We start from the raw sequence: 20,748 nt of genomic DNA, 5'->3' as shown, positions 1-20,748 counted from the left end.
TCTTTCTCAGGACAGAAAGGGATGAGAATTCTGCTACCAATTCATTTCACACTGGTGGATGTTGCTCAGGAGTATCTGTCTCCTGTTCTGGAAAAGCTCCTGAGGAGCCAAACACCTGGAGTTTACAAAGATCCTTTTTCAAGACTGCCACACCGGATTATTCTGTGAGTACCAAACCTTCTGCCTCAGGCTGGGAATTCCTGTGTGACAGGAGGGACCCCAATCTGCCTGCCGGGGACAGGAAGGCACCCCAAACACACCGGGCAAGTGCTCATCAGCTGCAGCAGCAGCACTAAGATAATGCTGCATCCAGACAAGGAGGTCACTTCAGTCACAGAACCTCTCTTACCAAGCCAAGGACGCACCTGTGAAGAAACAATTTCAACCCCACTTCTATCACCAAAATACAAGCTCTGACATGACTAAACAGCCCCCAGCACACCCACCCACAGGCCTGGCTCAGGTCCATGCCCTCAGCAAACAGCAGGGTGAGACACTGCACAGCATCACCTGAATTGGCTGAAGTGGGGATATGCAGCAAACTGGAAACAGCTCCAGTGACATCTCACCAATGACCCTATGCCTGGAGCCCTTCTATTGTTCCCAGGACTTATCCTGATTGGCAAGGGGCAAGGAATCTGAAGAATCGGCGCCTGGGGTTGCTTTGCTACTGTGTTTTTAATGGTTTTAGGCAGGAAAAGAGATGAAAAGGCCAGGCCCTGAGGCTGGGGCCAGCAGCCCTAGGCTCCAGCTGCTCGGTTCCATTCCTGAAGGACACCACACAAAGCCCAGCCCCACGCCCCCGATGCACAGCTGGGCACAGCCACTGCAAACTGGGTCACACATTTCAAACAGGCAATGGAAATTTTACAGCACGTTCAAGCACCAATCTTACCAGCTTCTAGAAAATACTGGTTTATTACTTTCATTATTAAATAAAAAAACCCCAAACAATAAAAAACCAACTGAATTCCGAATACCCCTTAATTTATAGCTTATCTAGAAGGTTACTTTGGTGATAAAGTGCATAAACATTGAGACATTCGGTCCAAAATGCTTTTATCCTGCACAGCGCACTAATATTTTCAATCAAGAATTTTACATACGAGGGTCCAGAAATACAAACACACAAAATAATCCAAGACTACTAGTAGCATATATAAGAATAGTTGTTAAAAAGGTGTTGTTTGAAGAGCATTTTCCCTAACCATCTTAATAGTACCCTTAAGTAACCCTAAGCTGCTAATAATATTTTGCTGGTTTTGCCCGAAAAATGCATGTGAAAACACGTATTTTAAAATCTCTGTTTTAGAACTATTCCTTCTGCTAAAATACAAATGCAGACTATATTACACTGGGTACATTACACAATATTTCAGAGTAAGTAAGAGTTAATTCAGTTGCAGCACACACAAGATTACCAATTAAAGTAACATCAGCTACAGATATAACATACCAACTTGGTGTATGGTTTTACTGAAACCATAAGTAATCCTCAGAAGAAACTCAGCAAAGATGAACACAAAATTTCAGAACTTAAACCTCAAAAATATGAAAATATTTCTCTGGGAACTAAGCCTCTTAAACTGAAATAGAAAAGCTTATTTTTACAGAGGCACAAAGAATTATAGGAAAATACACAGTATTTCTTATTACTCCGTATTTCTATCACATTTATTTTGACAAGTCAGGAATAAGAACACATTATTTAAAATTAAGTCAGATAGATTTTTATTATTTTCCTGCCTGGTCTTTCCTCATTTATAATGGTGTTGGCAATACTGTACATATATATTAATACAGCATCACTAGACAGCATTTTCAAGACACATTTATGATCACATTACTGAATTTTGAAAGATGGCTAAAATACAAGTACACAAATGTGCAGAATTAAAATAATTTGTAAGACTTTTTCTCAAAGTCAATGAAATAAAACCCTCCTCACTGCATCACAGCAAACTGTACATGCACAATCAGTTACTTTTTCTCAGCTGAGGAATTCAAATCTTCATAAAAATTTAAATAGAGCGCTTCAACTTATTTTACTGTGCTTTTACTGCACTATGTCACCATGTAATGAAACACCTGAGTGCCATTTGCCAGAAGACATTATATGTGCCAGGAGCAAATATGGGGGACTCAGCCAAGGTGCTCCAGTGCTTCCACTGGTTCCCAACTGCTCCTGGCACAGCAGTTCCTCTCCAGGGCTCCCCAAACCTGATGTTTTCATGTGAAGACACTGACCTGACTGGCAGGAGCTCCTGGCATGGCACAAAGCAAAAGCAGCTTGCAACAATTCTCAGTGTCAACTCTGGTACACTGATTTAGGTATTCCCTGGATGAGTCCTAATGGCTACTCCCAGGAAATTGAAGGCAATGATGATTACAAGGATCTGAGAGAGGGAGCAGTGCTTTAAGTGTCTGCCATCTTCAAGTTTTGATGGCATTCATTAATGCCCAGTTTACATGCTCACAAAGAAGTGAACACAGTTATTGACCAAAACCGGTTGTGGATGCACTGACCGAGCTGTTACAGACAGAAAAGTTCCTGGATTAGGTCTACAGGAGGAGAGCTGACATGGAATGCTCTAGATACTTATTAAGTTATCCATGCACTCATAACTCAAAGATTTCTGTGGTCCAGCACATCACATGAGGTTGTCAAGTATGGAACAGTGACAACCAGAAACCTGTTTGGGAACTGCAATCCAAGAGCTGCATGTCCCTGCAGCCTGTCTGCAACCCCACTGCCCCATCCATGCTGGTTCACAGAGGGCACAGGAGCTGCCTAAACCCCATTCCTACCTGCCAGCCCTCACAAAGTAACAAGGAGAGGAACAAGCTCTAATTCTAAATATTCTACTGATGGAGTAGTTTTCTTCTTAAGGCTAAAAAAACCCAGCCCAGAGGGGATGACCCATAATTATTTAAGCTACAAAAAGCAACAATTATTTTTTCATGTGTTCTTTACATTGAATTTAATTAAAAACAGCATAACAACTTAAGCTGCTCATACAGTTCAAAACAAACTGATTTTCCCCCAATTTCCTACACACTAAGAAAACAATCACTAAAACAATCAGCAAACATCCTTACATATGATGGTCAAGTTTTTTTATTTCTTCAGTAAGTTGTTTAACACTTCATTGTGGTACCAAAAATAAAACAACCCATACAGACTGTGAGAATGAATTTTCATCATACAGTAAAAGGAACTACCAATGCCTTGGATCAGACAAGTTCTGTGAACTCCAAACATACAGATCTCCTTTGCAAAGCTGTGTGAAAAAATAATCAAGTCTGCCATTTCCCATCAGTAGCGTGAAACCTATTTTAGACACACTGCTCTAGGCTGACAATAAAATGCACAGAATTATTTAGAAAGTGACACATAATACTGAAGATACCTGGGAAAGGAAACCCACAAGTTCTGCACTAAACTTCCTGTTAAAAGCATCTGGTCTGCGCTGAAAGCAAAACTAAACACAAGCATACAGGGATCTGTCTGGAACTCCCTCTGCTGTTCCCTCAGTCCTTCTGGAAGAGCAGGAAAGCCCATCCTGCACTCAGTTTCCAGCACTACCTGAGAAGGCAGGCCAGCCCCTCTGTTGTTCTTAGGCCTCTCTCTCACATCTCAGCATAAGTAGGTCACGGCCACTGCCATGCTCCACTTCATCTTTGACTTCATTCTGAAATCACAGCCCTCCCATCCTTCTCCTTTAATGCCATTCACAAAAATCACAGGCCCTGAAGGACTTTACTCCTTGAAAGCCAGCCTGTGACTTTCAACTTCTTCCCTGGTCATTTACACCCATGCCAGGATTTCTCAGTGTATTCCTGAAATGGTATTAGTAACTCTGGACATTGGAAACTTGAGATGAGCAACTCTGCTGAAAGCAAAAATGTACAAAAGCAGACTTTAAGAGATGATTCTAACTCTTTAGCAGAAAGACACCTGCTGGTTTCCACCATTCAAGGGGGGATATATCCATACAGATCTCTTTCCACACTCAAGGAGAACAGAGCAGGTGTTTTCAACAGGGATTGCCTCTTACCAGACCCCAATCTGATCATTGTACACACATGCTATTTATTTCTATTACTTTATATAATAACACAGCTTTAAGTAATATTTTATAAAATGCCTTTTTTTTTTTTTGGTTATGAAGGTTTTATGTTAAAATACCTAAACACTCTCAGTTCTCTTTTTCCTGCGACTATTCCTTATTGCTTTATCTAGAACAAGCTGCTGCTTAGAGCAAGACCTTCACAAAGAATTTATCTGGAATTAACATGAATCCATTTGTGAAGATAGCTTTTTGTGCTATGCTGAAAAAGAAAGCTTAAAAGATTAAATTAAAGGTGTCTGGACAGATTAGTTCTCAAAGCCTCCTTCTACTTGTTGCTACTGTCCACAATTGACTCTACTGTCCACTTTTGCAGTTTTTACTGCAATCTTTAAGGAAGATTCGTTAATTTCATGTTATATTTATAGAAAAAAATTAATAACCTGAAACTACACAAAACCTATTTCAAATTAGGCATAGTTATTATTGCTAAATAAACACTTTTGAGATTGTGTGTATCCAAAGGATCTATAGCAACATGAACTTTATAAAAGTAAACAGAGAAACCAACACTGCCCCAACCAACAACAAACATTATCTTCAAATCAAGAGTGCACCCTCCAATCCTAAAATTCTCAGTGTCAGATTTATATATGGAATACTTTAATCACTAACTGAGTTCAACATGAACTCGGATTTTGTGACATTTTCCAGGCCAGATTTCCTTATGTGCAGACTGCACTTCTGTTTACAAATGCAATTATCCCCTACAGAACCCTCACTGTGCAGGTTGATATGGTGTTACACACATGTAAATCAGACACAGGACTTACTAATCTGTCAGAATTCTAAGGTGATATTACCTCCCATGGCAGTGCTGCTGCTGTTTTTGACAGACATCATCTACTGTATCAGATGCTTAATTTATTAAATTGATACACACCAGGAACAGGCAGGAGACTCACAAGCACATTTAATCTAAGCACTCAGGCTGCAGTGACGTGGATAAAACAAACAGCTTTTGCTGAAAGGAGCTGCCTCTCTTTTCCAGAAACTGGAATTGACCCCTACTTACGTCACTTAAGGGAATTAATCTTCCAGAAAATTAAGCTGATATTAGTATGGTCAGAAAAGCAGCAGAGAAAACACAACAGAGAAAGGTGGTTACACACAGCCAGGACAGGGGAAGGTATGGAAAAACCTGGGCCTTTCCATGGCTCCTTGCCATTAGATCAATGTGAAATCCAAGGTTACACACACACAGTGTCAGCCACAAAGTAAACAGAAACAAAATAGGTAACTCTAAGCTATGTTAACATTTCATGTTTTAGAAAGGAGACAAATCCATGGTTAACTCCTGCATCCTCTCAAAACCAAATGCTGTTTCTAAGCCACTGGTTTACACCAAGTTTGCTACAGAAGAAATCCAATGGTCTGTAGCATTGCACTGTAACATTTCTGCAGCTAAACCTTGCAGTGAGATCATGACGAGAGGGAGAAGACAGGTCTGATGCAAAGGATGATTTCCACCTGTCCCCACCCTGCCATCAGATGCTGTGTGACTGCAGCTACACTGGACAGATGAAGAAGTTGCCACCCCACTTCATCTCCACTGCTCATTACCTTCAAATCTCCCAGCATAACTGTGTGTTTAGTCACTTCCTAACCCAGTTCTGTCAAAATGATTCCCGTTAGAAAATCTGCGTTTCAGCTTAACTCAGATTATTTTTGACAGAACTTGTTTAGCGGATGACTATAAATGCAAGTACCAGAAGATCTGAGAACATTGTAACCTTTAGAGCTCAGAGAGGAAATAGCGAGCAGTGGAGCCAGCTACCCCTGTTCCACGGCTGTGTTGCTGTGGGAGAAGCACATTAATCACTCCTATAGGTCTGATCTGTCAGCCTGCCTGAGCAGGGAAACTGTGTATTGAGGGTGGCATCTTTAAAGAAAATAAATCAAGAAATCTATCGACTACTTATTTTACTGCTTAAAATGTCAGGTTGGGGTTTAGTGTCCAGAAATTAAAATAATTCGTTGTAACTGCTTGCAATTCTGTTGTATAATGAGAGGAAAAGGCAGATGCTGTTCAAAAGATATTAATAAATGTGACATTTCTGTGGAGCTAATGGATAAATACCAACCTCGCCTTCTTATCTTAAATTATCATAACAAGGACTGAAAACTTACTTAATTGCTTTCTACATCTTACTGATGTGAACACGGTATCTGTGTTTTTACTTGTTACGTGGCAAAAAAAGTGGGAAAACTACCACCAAAATGAAGCATCCAATTACCATCACACAATCCACAACACTGACAGAAGTAGGATTTGATGTAGAGATGTCCTTACCTTTTATTAACAGGCTTTTCATCCTTGTCATAGGGCCGAATGAACCATTTCCCAATTCTTACGAAGTTTTTATCCATCAGGCATCTAGAAAACAATTACAGCAACAATTACTAATTACATCTTAAAGCGTAATTAAAAGGAGTCTTTGAATATAGTGACTCTTAGGGATTAGGCAGATGAATTTCAATCAGAATGAAATAAAAGTTTGTTCCATTTTTTGCTTTCCCATATCAGTCATAGAAAATCCCTGTCCCATCTCATGACACTGCCACTGATGCTGAACTTCACACGTGCATTTTCCCCTCACCTTTGCCACAATCTTTTCCACTCTGTGCTACTCTTTTTGCTGACTGATCCCTCATTCTATTTTTCACACTCCTCTTCTTGAACAAAGGCCATTCATTCATACAAGTTCTTTTCTATCCAGTCTTTCAGATTTCAGATGATAAAGAATATGCATTCCCATATTTTTGGCATGTAAATGGTATAGTAAAGAAATGACAGAAAATTGCATTAAGGAAATACTAAAAATTATAAAATTTTCCCTTCACATGATCCCCAGCATGACTTCAGGTGCTGAAACTCCCATAATTACTGCTTCCTCTGTCAGAAAACCTCACTCCATCAAATATACTCCCACATCACCAAAAGTAGAGCAATAAATTCCATTCTCTGTGGTCCCTTTCAAAGTCCACAGTTTCTTTTTACAAATTGCATATTCCTCTTTAAGCAAACCTCAACAGTGAGGACACAAAGTGATCAATACCCAATTGAAATGGACACATTAGGGAGTGCCTGGTGCCTTTCTAGGTCCACCTGTGCAGATGAATCACAGGAGCAATTTGCCAACCCTGAATATGCCTCATACATTAAACATGTACCTGAACATGCTGCCCAAGGGACCACACACACAGAAATTCATAATTAAGGCGTATTTTTCAGTCAGGTAAATAATATGCTTCAAAAATTCTGTAAAACTGGTTATTTGTTGCTAGTGGTTTATACACCATTACAAGTAGTATGCAAACCTTGCCCATACATTTCACATTTATTCAGTATTTTTTATTTCAATGATGGAACTGGATTTTTATACTCTTTTAAGTTTTCCAATAGTTTATTTCTATAGCAGCTGCTAGAGATTAGCCAAAACAAAGGAGTAAAAAATTAAAAATGACATGAAACTTTCTGGGCAAGTACATTCTGCAAGGTTCAAAAAAGCTGTGTGATCTACACTTCAAAACATACCTAGAAGACACAGATAAGAAATGGACAACTGACAATGTAAATGCTAATATGCTCCCAATTTTTCTGTATAAACTTGGCAGGACTTCCCAAAGTTAAAGCTGAAGAAAATTCTACTAGCATTTTGTCAATTAAAGCAAAAATAATCCACTTCAGTTGAATAACCAATATCTGAAACTGAATATGAAAGCTAAGGCAGCAAAGATCTAAAGACATTGGTAGAAGGGGAAAAGAAGCTTCAGCAACTATTTCCCTAGGAAATATTTGCTATAAGAGAGTCTGTCAGAGCCAGCATGTTTTATACAAACAAAAGGAAGTCTGTGAAGTTTACATCAGATCCTTAAAGAAAATAATCTGTAGTAGCAAAAAAATGTAATAAACTCTTCCCATCACACACACTTCAATGCCACATTATTGTGTCTTACCACAGCAGGTTTAACTGCCTCAAACTAATGCTGCTTTCCTAGAAAAAAAGTCTTCATGGGAAGATTTGTCCTTAAAAATCAGTCAACCCTACATGCTAAACTAAATCACGGGTTATTTAAGGAATAATCCCATATAAAATCAGAGCCATGCCTGCAGCAGTGAGGATCTCAGATGCGGCCGGGTGGGCAGTTAATGACAGTATGGTTATTTTTGCTGTATAAGCATTAAAGGTAACTAGTCTTTCACAGTGAGCTGTAACAATGGACTTGTGTAAAAAAACCCCAATATATAGTCATAAAAAGCAGTTATTTAATGACAGAAGGACATGAAACACCCCTCAGGCCCTGGCTTCTCTCCCTCCTCAGGGCTGGGCGATGCCTCCCTCAGCTGTGCAGCTGTTCCAGCACTTCACTGGCATACCTCCTGTATTTCTGATTTTCCCATGAAAAAATGACCTGCCAAGGGCACACCAATGGTTACGAAATGATACCGTAATATTTTGAGTACTCATCCCTCAAATCTTGTAATGCTTTCTATACTGCCAATTAGCATAAACTGAACATCGGTGTGGGTACAGAGGAGAGGGAAAAAAAAAGAAAAAGGAAAAAAAAAACCAAAAAAAACCCCACACAAAACAACAAAACACCCACAACCAGTTGTGTAAAGGCCCTTTTTCTTGCCTTTGCCGGGGTCTGGTAAAAACACGCTATTGCTCCCTCCCTGCCCCGTGTTGTCCGCACAGGTCCCTCAGGCTCCTCCATGAGGGGCCGCTCCCCCCTCACGGTTCCTCCTCTCGCCATTTCCCTCCCGCCACGGCCGATCCCCCTCAGCCTCCAGCGAAATGAACACGAAATAAACCCCAAACCCCACAAAACAGCAACCGCCGGCACCGGCCCTGGCTGATGGGGCAGAAACGAGTTCGAGCCTTCTGCTTTATTAAAGGGGCTTTTCCTAAACACAGGGCAAAATAGAGCTTTAAAGTGATATTTAATAAAGCCTGCACCCATGTTGCTATTATTTTAAATGAAGTAATTATGATGTTAAGTTCAGATTTGGTATGGCAGGAAGAAAAAAAAAAAGAAAAAGAGATATAATAAGTTAATAACTTGAAGTAAATTCAACTATGAAACTGTAAAAATTGCAGTAAGCTGAGCAGCGAGAAGATGCTCATGCCCAAGGCTGGGTCTGCAGCAGGAGTTGTATCAGCTTATCATGACATCAATCATATCAGCTTATCATAACATTTATCATATCATCATCACAACATTAATCATATCAGCTTATCATGATATGAATTGTTTCAGTTTATCAGGACATGAACTGAGGCTCTCAGCAAACACCTGAGGTGTATTCACCAACTACTGCTGGAAGAAAAAGACTTTCCAGTCACAGCTGGACAGAACAGTTCCACCACTGCCAACTGATTTCAATTAAGCTATAGTAAAAAAAAAAATAAATTTATTTCACAAGTTTTAAGAGATCTAAAGAATAAAATTAGCCACTTTACACTTAGAAGTCAGCTGGCTGGGTACCACAGATTAATAAATACGTATCAAATTTATTTTCCTTTTTATACTATAAAGCTACGAAAGAACTAATGAACATTCTAAACTTGGAATTTAATTTTTATACTTTTGTTCATCCTAAGTAGCCTACAATTTTTATAAAAATCCCCTAAAGAGACTGATGGGATAGAAAACAGGGAATAAAACAACTAATCCTTTGTACCTGCAAATATGCACACAGGTAATTCGCCCACCCCATGGAAACACAGCCTCAGGAACATAATGCAAACCTCATTACCAGTAAATCTACATCAAAGCAAACAGGACACTAAATGAGACAAGATGAAAGTGTTTTCCATTTGCTTAGTTTCTGAAAGGAAATATATCCAAGGCTGCATTCTACAAAATTACTGCAACACAAAGGTGCATTCTATTTTGTTGTTGTTGTTATTAGTATTATTATAACCTCAGAGAAAGAGGGAATAGTCTAATGACATTTAATTCTAAGAAGCTATCCAAATTTGTAAGAACTAGGATGCAGTATAGGAAGGTGATGATGACCTGAAGAACTGCAGAAACAGAAAGAATAAAACTATATAGCCCAAGATGCCATGTCCCACTCAATAGGCCTAAGAATAAGATAATCTTCAGTAATCTTAAAAATTGATAGCTGGATTAAGAAGAAAAAGGCATAAGTGTATTAACTAATCACAGAATAACTGTGCAGTAAAGTCATACATATATATGGCTCATCAGAGCCAGGAACTGTTAAGCTTCACCCTGAATACTGTGTACAAATGTAGTCAAATTTTAACATGCATGTAGCCAGGATAATTGAGAGAAGAGAGTTAAGAGCTTTTAAGATACGTATCATTTAACCTCATCAAGGCACTGAAGGTCAGATACAATGACATTCTCTAAGCACTTCCAGAAGGTGAAAACTTCCCTTTTTTTTGGCTTTTAAAACAGTTCCTTAGCAAAAATCCGAGCAGAAATATGTATCAACATTATTGTTTGTAAGAGTGTTTAGTTTGTACAGTGTTTTATGATAAACTTCCAGTGTCAATGACTTAAGAAATCCATCTCTATCCTGCTCTCTTTGATTCAAGGTCTAACTCTAAAAAAAATGTAGTTTAAGATCCATAGTAATATAATCGCTCTACACGTATCCTGTATGATTTTAAGTATCAAAGTGAAATATCTGGGAGCCCTAGAGTTTTTCTTACCTTTCCAGAAGATTATGAATGGCTTTGAAGAGCAGGGTCCTACACTCATAGGAAAGTCCATTCTCCCAGAATCCTTCTTCCACCACTACAAAAAAAATGTCAACATGCTCAGAATAGGGACATACAAACATTTATCCAAAACATATCTTCCACAGCTTTAATTTTCAAAGTAGCATGTTTCATTAAACTATTTCAACTATTACCTATATCACCCAAGCAGCTTTAATCTTTACTTGCCGAAGATGCAGCCTTTGAATTTAAAAAAGAAAAAAAAAGCAAACACAAAAGCATAAAAGCAAACCCATTTGTTTGTAGCATTCAGTATTCAAGTACAGGGGTGAGGAATGCACGATCATTCTTATCCACCACTGCTGAGAGATCCTTTAAAACTTAACCACAGATGCCGACAATCAAGAAACAAAGTGAATCATTAAAGGTGTAAAATCAATTTACATAACTGAAACAACATGAAACGACTCCTCTGAACCTCTCCCTGTCACACTCAAGTGCAATTCCTCCATTGTACTGACTTCAACTATTGCAGTTTTAGCAATACACAGCAGATTTTATACCAAAATAAAAACTGTACACTCAGTACCGAACTGCAGAGCTTTTAGAGTTTAAAAAAGTAAGTCTAATTATCTCTCATAGTAGAGTGCAGCCTGAATTAGTCACCTGACAGACAAACCTCAAAAATATCTGCTCTCCTTACTCATGGCTTTTGGGTGCTAAAACTACCAGGAGTAGCACTATTTCTGGTATGCCTGTACCAGATTCTAAATCTTTCTCAGGCAGAAGATGCAGAGTAAAAACATACGATAAAACAAGTTTTTCAAGGAGTAAGAATTCGTTAATTGTTCTGTCATTTCAATTTTACAGGAATAGTCGGCAGATCTTTAAAAGTGCAAACATAAAAATCTACTGCACGTTAAGCACTGAAGACTTCACACCTCTCCCTGGCCAATTTGCAGGACGAGACCTCCCAGCAGCGCGTCTATCGCAAAGAGATGATTATCTCAGTATAGTTTACAACCATGTTTAAAGGCAAACTTCTAAGGAGTTTGTGCATCATGGAAAATATCAATATTGCCAGCAGCCTTCAAAGCCTCGAGCCACTGTTGTGCTGCTTCTCCAGGAGCTGTAACTCACACACTCAGACAAGAAAAAGCACATTTTTTTGCATGTGCAATGTTGTGATATGCTAATGTCGGTAACAGAGCCTCTCCGTGCAGAATGGAAAAGCCAGGTTTTAGTACCTAAATCACCTTTATCGGACAGCACAGGACTTGCCGGGAGAATGGAGACACAGACCTGTGCCCCTGGGCACAAGCAGCAGCCAAGGAGCTTTTCCTTAGAAACCACTGCAAGCCCTTTAATGCTTGCAAGCCCTCCCTGACACTGAGGATGTAATGGGCCATGGCTATTTACTGCACAGAACTCCTCGGCTTTCATGGGTAAAACACTGCGCTTAAGGAACTCACAACCCCCGTGCACGGTCAGAACTATTGATGTATAAATTCTCAACAGCTCAGAACTAGTGAAGCCCCAGAAGCTGCAAGGCAGGTACAGTCTTGCACTTAAAAATTACATAATCCTCAAATATATGAAAAGTTACAGATTAGTTACACTGTGAGAGATCACACCTGCATGAAAATTCAGTATTTAAATTAAAAATCAAATTTTTGGACAACATCATGAAGTCAACCTGTAAAAGTCAAAATAAATTCACTCTTACACAGCAGTGAGCTCTTGTCCAGTTTCACCCTATCCTAGCCTGTACTGCCACTATTGCCCCTGCTTTAGGAGCTTCATGGAAAATAGGGGAGACAAGAATCAAGTCTTTGATTTTACAGGAAAGTTTCCACCAGCAGTTCTGAAATTCTCAGTCCTAACCCCTTACCTACTCCCAGGTAGGGAGCAGACTAACGGGACCTTGTCACATTTTGTATCCTCTCTCAGAACTATTTTCTGCAAGTATAATTTTGCCATTTCAGAAGAATTCAGATCAGATCACACTGCTTTACACCACTGAATGTAATATTCTGTAGAGTTGGGATCATTTGAATCCAAAATTATTTTTTGTCTGGACATCACCTGTATTCTTTTCCCTGCTCAGTTTCCCTAGGCTACCCCAGCCTGTTACTCCTCCACAATCCCAGACATGAAAGCACTACATATCCCAGCAGGAGGGATTGGATGAGGGAATGGAAGCTGGCAGCAGTCCCCCTCCCTACCCACCACCACAACTGCATCCATGGCTGTCCTGCACTCAGCAGGCTGGGAGGAAGGTGTCCAAAATCCTAGGAAAAGCAGGGAAAAAGCAATGTTAATGTTGAAGCCAAGTCCCAAAGGTCAAAGTGTGCCATGAGGTCAGACAGGCTGAGGAGCGTCAGTGGAGTGGGACAGGGAAAAGGGGAAAGTCTAGAGTGGTATCAATCCTCAATATTCTAATTTTCCAATCTGCCTTTCTTAGTACACAGAATTCACATAAATTACATATGAAATGGAAATAAAATTACTTCCCTATTAAATTTAACTCTAAGCATATCATAAGACATTGCCATAACCATTTTCCTATAATAAATAATGCCTCTAATTCCCAGATATATTAAAGCACTATACTTACTGTAATTATCTCTAATGCTTCTTTATCCTACTAAAAAAGTACATCATACAATTAAGAGCATGTACATATGTCTGATGCCATAAAATTGAGAAGGAAAAATTAGAAGTGCAGCATTTCACTTTCTCTCTGCTCTTTGGCTTCCTGATCCAGACTCCACAAGGAAAGTGTTGAAATGACTGGAGCAAGTTACAACTTCAGGATGCATATGGTGACCAATAAAAAAGCTTGGCAAAACACTAAAAATTAGACTATTCCCTGTAAATTCCAAAGTTCCTGACACTTATAATTTAACTATATTTTAGATTTTGAAGAGTATTTTAAATTCCTTATAGCAAATTGAAGCCTAGAAAATAGTCTCTGTCTGTCTACATGATGATTTCTAATGCTTTTAACACTCCAAACGAACTCCAGCCCCCTCAGCTTTCCCATGCTCCTGATAGCATTTCCAGGCACAGCCAGCAGAACACAGGTGCTGCACAGGTTCCAAAACATGGGAACACCTCTGGCCTGTCCTGGACGCGTTTCTGTTCCTTCAGTTGCAATATTTCTCTTTAGACACAACAAATGTGACACTGAACAACAGCTGTGAAAGGCATCTTCCAAACCAGAGAACTTCTAGGACAGATGGAATGTTTTAGTGAGGGAAAGCACAACGGAGCACAAACTACATTTTCCTCCATGGAAGTCAGAGCAGAGGACAAGAGTTTGGAGAGGCAGCAAAGCAGAGGGGACAAACTGTGGGTCACTGCTTGCCAGGCCATGGGGTTACAAAGCCATGGCTGATGTGAGCTTTGTTTGCAGCAATCCCATCCTGGGCAGGGGTCAGGCTGGGTGACCTCCAGGAGCCCAGGCTCCTTCTCACCAGAGTGACCAGGCAGGTGACTGCTCCTCCACTGGGACCGGTTTATGCACACACACAGCTATAGCCCTGTGTATATATATATATTTCTGTATATGTTAACTACCCTATCCAAGCCTCAGCACACTCTGGAGAAGGATGACACCTGGGAGAAGCTTTTGCTTTAACAGGCAGCTCATCCCCTTCTCACTGCCCTGCAACAGAGGGAGAATTTCACCATGTCATTTCTGACCAATTGCTTTCCTGTAGTTAAGTTTTGTTTTTTTTTTTTAATTAAATCATCTCCCAAAATAAACCAGCAAGTTTATTAATATTCTGCCTCTAAAAATCTGGATTCTCAGAAAAGAAATTATCAAGAACAGCAGAAAATCCAAAACAAGAAAAACGTGTATCTGACACGTATAATGGATTACAGTGGAGGTGTTAATCTCACTGCTGGTGTTCAAACAGAATGGGAATTAATCAACAGCTTTCATATATGAAGTTTTTAGGCATTTGTTATGATTTTGTTTTCATAGGTTCAAAAAATGAATAAAATGCTTGTGTTGATTTTTATGTTTATTCTTCCAGATCAGATGTTAAAAGAATGAAAGGCAACTACAATAATTTAGACTTACATGGGAAATTTTCAATTTAAACATACATTAATGAGCAGCTTAGTTGGCTTGGGATCTTTTTTATTTTCAAGTCAGAGATATTAAGGTCTTCAAAGTGTCCAACGATTTTTATGAAGCCAGCCATGTTCTCAAAAAAAAAAGATCCATTATAAAAATTTCAAGGAGAGAAGTCACAGCAAAATATCAAAGCAAATACTTCAATAATTTTAGGTCTCCCAGCAGAGATACTGGAAAGATAATAAGATCTCTGTTCTGCTTCAGTGGCCAAACTGACATATTTTACTTAAAAGAAATATAGGAAGGAAGGAGAGGAGGCAAGTCGAGGCTGTGTCGGCACTGCAGAGACAGTTATACCTTTAAGAAATCTAGCCACCCACATTTTAATAATTCAGGTCACACTGCCTTGTGCAGTTTAAAAGCAGAATTAGTTTCAAAGAATACATATTTCCTCAGAGCTATGTTACATATTTCCTTTTAATGTATCATATTGCAGCAACAGCTGAAATGAACGTCTAGACATCAAAAACAAGGCTTTATTCCCACCTACTGCTTTTTTACCTCAGGCATCAGAGCTAATGAAACCCATTATCCAGAACACTGCCCTCAGTTACCACATTGGCCACTGCAAATATGAAAAAACACTCTGGGACAGCACCAGTTATTCAGCCATTAAAATTACTGAAAATCAATTTCTTGCTGCACACTGCAGAAATACTGATAGATTAAAGCAGGACACATGGGACAAGGAGATTACTTCCAGGGAAGATTACTATGTCAAACTGCTGAGGACGGGGACTTACTCAGCTCCTCAAGATTCACATTCAGAGCAGCACACGCTCCCTTCCTAGCCTTTGATATTTTACCCCCTTGTTGCCATGAAATATGAAGGATGTGAGGTTTTTTCCATGTTTTAAAACCACATGGCTAAACAGCTCCAACAACATCAGACATAAAATTACTAAAAGCAAGCATTTAATTTTTCATCTGTATTTTTATTAACGTGCCCTTAGAACAATATTTCAAAAACCAACGAGCATTTTGAAGCATCATTTCTCCTAAAAAATTGAGTTAAGAGAGTAACAACACAATGCAATGGTACATTAATTCTAAAAAACTATATTATACCCATAAAAATCCAATTAAAGACAACACCATTGATCGATCATTGCTATACTGCCATTGATCACCTTGTAAAATCTGCGTTTGAAGTCATTAGTGATTAAATTGACTTATTACTAAATCAGATTCAACCCACTTAGAGATCTAATTTCCTTGTGCTGGTTATGATCGTAGGGAAATTGTGCTGCTCACTCGTACAGGCCTGAGAATCCATCTTGGCTCCCTTCCCCAAGTCAGCTCATCACAAAATCAACCAAACCAGTGAAAATGTTCCCCAGAATATTAATTTGTGTTCTCCTATTTCCAAATTGAGGGAATATTCACTGGACATGCACAGAAGCGTTTCCAATCTGCATCCTCCCAAGGTATCCTTAACAGCTTCCAGGAAAATCAGAATATTAACGGAGACCGTGCCTGGAGGTTGCTGCTCAGGCACGACCCAAGTTTGCATCTCAATGCACCGCAATTTTTGATATAAAAACCAACACTTGCAAACGGAGTTGACTATGAAACTAAAATTGTTGCACTTCAGAAGGATAAATAAAACCTTCAAAGGCAACAGCTGTTGAATATCACAGGAATACTCGGAGGCTTTAATTGTTGCGCATTGAAACAGAAATTAGCATAATAGCTATTTATTGAAAAACAGATGGTAGGTAACTATCTGCACTTAGATTGTGTTAGCACTACTTAAAGTAATACTTTTATCGCTTCCTCAATCCCACTAGGTACAGAGTTGTTTTTTATAAAATACACATTAAATATTACATCCTCTCCCTGGCCCACACACTCACATTCCTGTGCTCCTGCACAGCCTCTCCTGTCTTTCACCGGAGTACACCACAGCCAGATCTTCACAGGGACAGTTTCTCAGCAGCTTGGTTAACCAAAATTATTATCTATGAAATCAGAACGAGCACTTCTGTGCAATTACAGCCCGAGTCTGCTCTCTCTGTAGGAATGCAGATGAGCTGTGCAGAGCTGAGCTGCTCGCTCCTGAGACAGGACAGACTCCAAATCAAACCATGGGTTTGCTGTGTGGTTTTTGCTTTGAATGCTTTCTACAATCACCAGAAAGAGTAAAAGGAACAGAAATAAAACATGTGGTTTACACAGTTTCCCAAAGCAAAGCAGGAAGTCGTATGCAATGGGAAACCTGCTCTCACATGCCAGAAAATCCCTCCAATCCCTGATTTACGTTGCTTCATTTGTCCCACCGTGTGTTTGTATTAAGCAGTCTTATTTCCAAGCCACTTTATATTTCTTTGCAGAGGTATTTCCTATAAATGAAAAGCATAACCTGACCATAAGTGAAAAGGCACTAAAGGTTTGGGAGATTCTCACCATCATTTCCTAAAATGTTCCAGGCTATGGATACCAGTAGAAAAGAAGTATTTTCTTAACTTTACTCCTGGGAGTTTCTAGAATTCCCCCTCACATTTCCAACTCTTCATTTTCCTTTACATCTTCAACTCTTTGGAACAAAGACGTTAAAGGTAGTTTGTCAGAAGAACATAAAAGCAACCCAAAAAACTTGGAAGGGAAATTTTCAAAAGTATACTATGCTTTCCTAATCCCAGAAACAACCTGTACTCTCCAAACTTGATCTGCTCTCTTCTTCCCCCTTCCAAATCTCCCAAGTTTTCTTCATTTCCATTTCCAGTGACCACCTGGGCTTTGCACCCATCGTGACCCTCAATTCCACATATCAGCTGTAACCCCCACTTCTGCCTTTTGATCTCCCCAGGTTCAAAGAATATGGAATTCCTGCAGTGGATGTACATCAAGGACACTTTCCTCAGCACCATCGACGCAATGAGGAGGACATTCATTTTTCCTCTCCAGACACAACTGGTGTTTACCAGCACTGATGGGACACTGACTGCATTCCCTGTTCCCAGAGCTCTGCTGGAGGTAACAGAACCTCAAGGTTTGAGGGCAGCGAGTCTCTCCAGAGAAATCAGAGTGACTTTGGCCATTCCCAAGTAACACGGAGCTTGTTCTGAGGAAAACTGCCGTCCCTATTAATCCCTACTTGGAAAGCGAAAGGAGCCCAGAGTCTTCCCTCACTTCCCAAGTATGCAGGACAACACTGCTGGAGCACAGCTCAGTTCAGAGAGCGGCACCCCTGCCCTTCCACACGGCTCCAGACAGGCGATTCCACTCGGACTCTGCAATCCTGTCCCTCCTTGTTCCCGTTCCCAATCCCTCCCAGTGATCCAGCCCCACATCCACAGGGAGCTGCGGCGGCGTGCCAGGGCGATCCCAGGAGCTTCCCCCAGCCAAGGGGACATGGACACGAGTCACTGCCATGGCCAAGGGGACATGGACACGAGTCCCTGCCATGGGGCCACTTCCCACCACTGTCCAAGGAGCAGCCAGGGAATGAATATCCATCCTCATCCTGCAGGAAGGAAGCTTGGGCAGCAGTCCTCACTGCTTCACGATGTGCTGTGTGCCACAGCCTTTAATTGCTATGTTAAGAGGACAGCTGAAGGAAAGACAAAATCTCCAGCACATCCAAGGAGACATTAATGGAGAAATCCTGGGTGTAACATGCCCAGACTCCCCAGGCTCTGCTTCCACCCGGCTGGGCTCTGCTCTACAGAACAAGAACTGGTGATATTTCCATCTCAGCTGTATGCTGACTTAACCAAACCAACATTTGGGTTTCCGTAATATAAAATTTGAGTTTACCCTTCTGCATAAAAATTAAGAATTGTGCTTATTTTATCTCAGTTCATACTTGCTTTTGGTCCTGTATCACTACTTGCAGCCCCCAGGCTCCTATTTTTTTTAATTTTTTTCCCCCAACCTAATGGTTATAGAAATAACAATTTTTATTAAAAAAATTTTTTAATCAACTTACTATAATGTAATGATATATTGTGAGAAAACAAGATTTGGATTTAAGTAAGGGATACATGAAATACTTTTAGAGCAGTTTCCGGTGTTAAGTACACATCACGTGCCCCCACACAAAATAGCCAAAGGTTGTACATATGAACCACAACAATAATTCCATTATATATGGAACATATTAGATAAATCCTCTTCATGTTACTATTTGAAAACAGGAAAAGATGTGAATAAGTATATATTTTTTCTAGGTTATAAATAATTTATAGCATCATTTCTAGGTTATAAATGATCAGACTTGATGCTCGTAAATAAAATACTTGAAAAAATATTTTCAAAAGAAAAGACTCTTAGTTTTTAAACCATTTTTAGTAATAAAAAAAACCTGAAAATGCATCTTAAGTTGAGGTATGAAGAACAGCGTAAATGAAGTGTGTTTTTATAAATGTGCCAGTGAGAACCTTTTTCCTTATATCCTCCTCTTTTTGGAGAGGCCAGGAGCCTTCCAAAACCACAGGCACAGAACAAAAATGCAGAACAGACTTCAAAGACAAAACAAGCATATTTTTGTCATTTTGTTTGTTCTTTACTCCCCACAAAACATGCCAAAATACTTTGTGCACTTCTGTAAGAAAATGTTTACTGGAGTTTGCTGCTACTTGAACGGAAGCAAAAGCAAAATAACAGTTCTGTGCTGAGTTCTGCCAGCAAAGGGCCTGAGCAATGAATGTCAAGCAGGTTTTTAAACAGGTTTTTAAATCTATTTATGTCCTCTGAGGAAGCCAGCAGAGGGAGCTGGCTGGGACCCGGTCTGGGCTCTTCACCCAGGGACTGCTTTTTCAATTAAGAAAAGGATCTGAGATCACACAGGCTAAAAATAAAACTTCAGGGAAAAAAAAAATCGACCACGTTCAATAATAAATATATTAGGAGAGAGAAGGTTTGGAGTGGGGACAGTGTAAGTGTCCATACGTGTCCATATGAAACAGCTTTGAAAGCAGAGAAACATCCTTGAAAAATAATCTGGTCAAATGTGTGATCCCTTGGGAAAGGCTCCAGAAGATCCCTGAAGATCCTGATGTCCCTTACTTCCACTGGCTGAACAGATACTTGCCCCAAACAGGTACTGAAACCTCAGTGTAGGAAAAGAACCCCGCTCCCTCCCCATCCCTGTCTCTCCAAGCAGGGACTACTGCAGATGTCCTTTCAGATGCGGACAGAAAAAACATTTCTTCTGCAGCACATTCTTATTTATAATAATATGTTTGTTTACTCCTGTTTATAAACAGAAGGTATTACAGGAGAAAAACAATGAGGAAGACACAACATAGCATTGGGAATGGAAAAAACAAATTACTGAGGACTGGAGAGTTGCTCTGAAACAGAGGAGTCCTTGGAATTCCACATAGTAATAAACTAAAGTACAAGATTTTACAGACTGAGACTACGAAGTACTCAGCTTTTCTCATGATCTTTAAGGCTGAACATATATACAGCAATTATTAATTTAAAGCGAGTCCTGCTCTGTAAGATCTCTCCAATAAGAATCTCTCCTGTGAGAGTTACTGCAAACAAGAACCCAAGTGAGCAGGATTCCCTCGGGGATGAGCAGGCTCCCAGAGGAACACCCAGGAATAGAAAGTTGTGATTTAACTTTCCATTCAGTCAAAAAAAGCACTGCAACTTCTGACTTCTCTGCACTTGGGACTCCTTCTAAAGATCACTTTTACAAAATCTGACCACTACAAAAGAATTCCCCTTCCCAGGCATCCCCTGTGCTCACTGCTGGAGTTCTTTCCCATATCCATATTTCAGCAGGAGCCATCTCCCTCTGCAATGCAAATGC

General features: G+C 39.9%; 1 protein-coding gene across 4 annotated transcripts in view; it reads right to left on the bottom strand.

Annotated features, from left to right (window-relative positions):
- Window positions 1–20,748, bottom strand: part of MED13L (mediator complex subunit 13L) — a 167,754-nt gene that overhangs the window by 74,747 nt on the left and 72,259 nt on the right. For all 4 annotated transcript variants that reach the window (XM_014253865.2, XM_005524402.3, XM_088064863.1 and 1 more), the window contains exons 3-4: window positions 10,823–10,907; window positions 6,424–6,507 (exon numbers count right to left, since the gene is read on the bottom strand). In XM_014253865.2, the coding sequence (XP_014109340.2) occupies window positions 6,424–6,507; window positions 10,823–10,907 (169 nt within the window). The remainder of the gene's footprint in view (window positions 1–6,423; window positions 6,508–10,822; window positions 10,908–20,748) is intronic.

Source organism: Pseudopodoces humilis, chromosome 20 (genome assembly GCF_049639895.1).
Source record: "Pseudopodoces humilis isolate 2021_Gansu_Grassland_sample_001 chromosome 20, ASM4963989v1, whole genome shotgun sequence".
Lineage (NCBI taxonomy): Eukaryota > Metazoa > Chordata > Aves > Passeriformes > Paridae > Pseudopodoces > Pseudopodoces humilis.
Note: the sequence above shows the minus strand (reverse complement) of the source record. Positions and strands in the feature narration are given on the sequence as shown.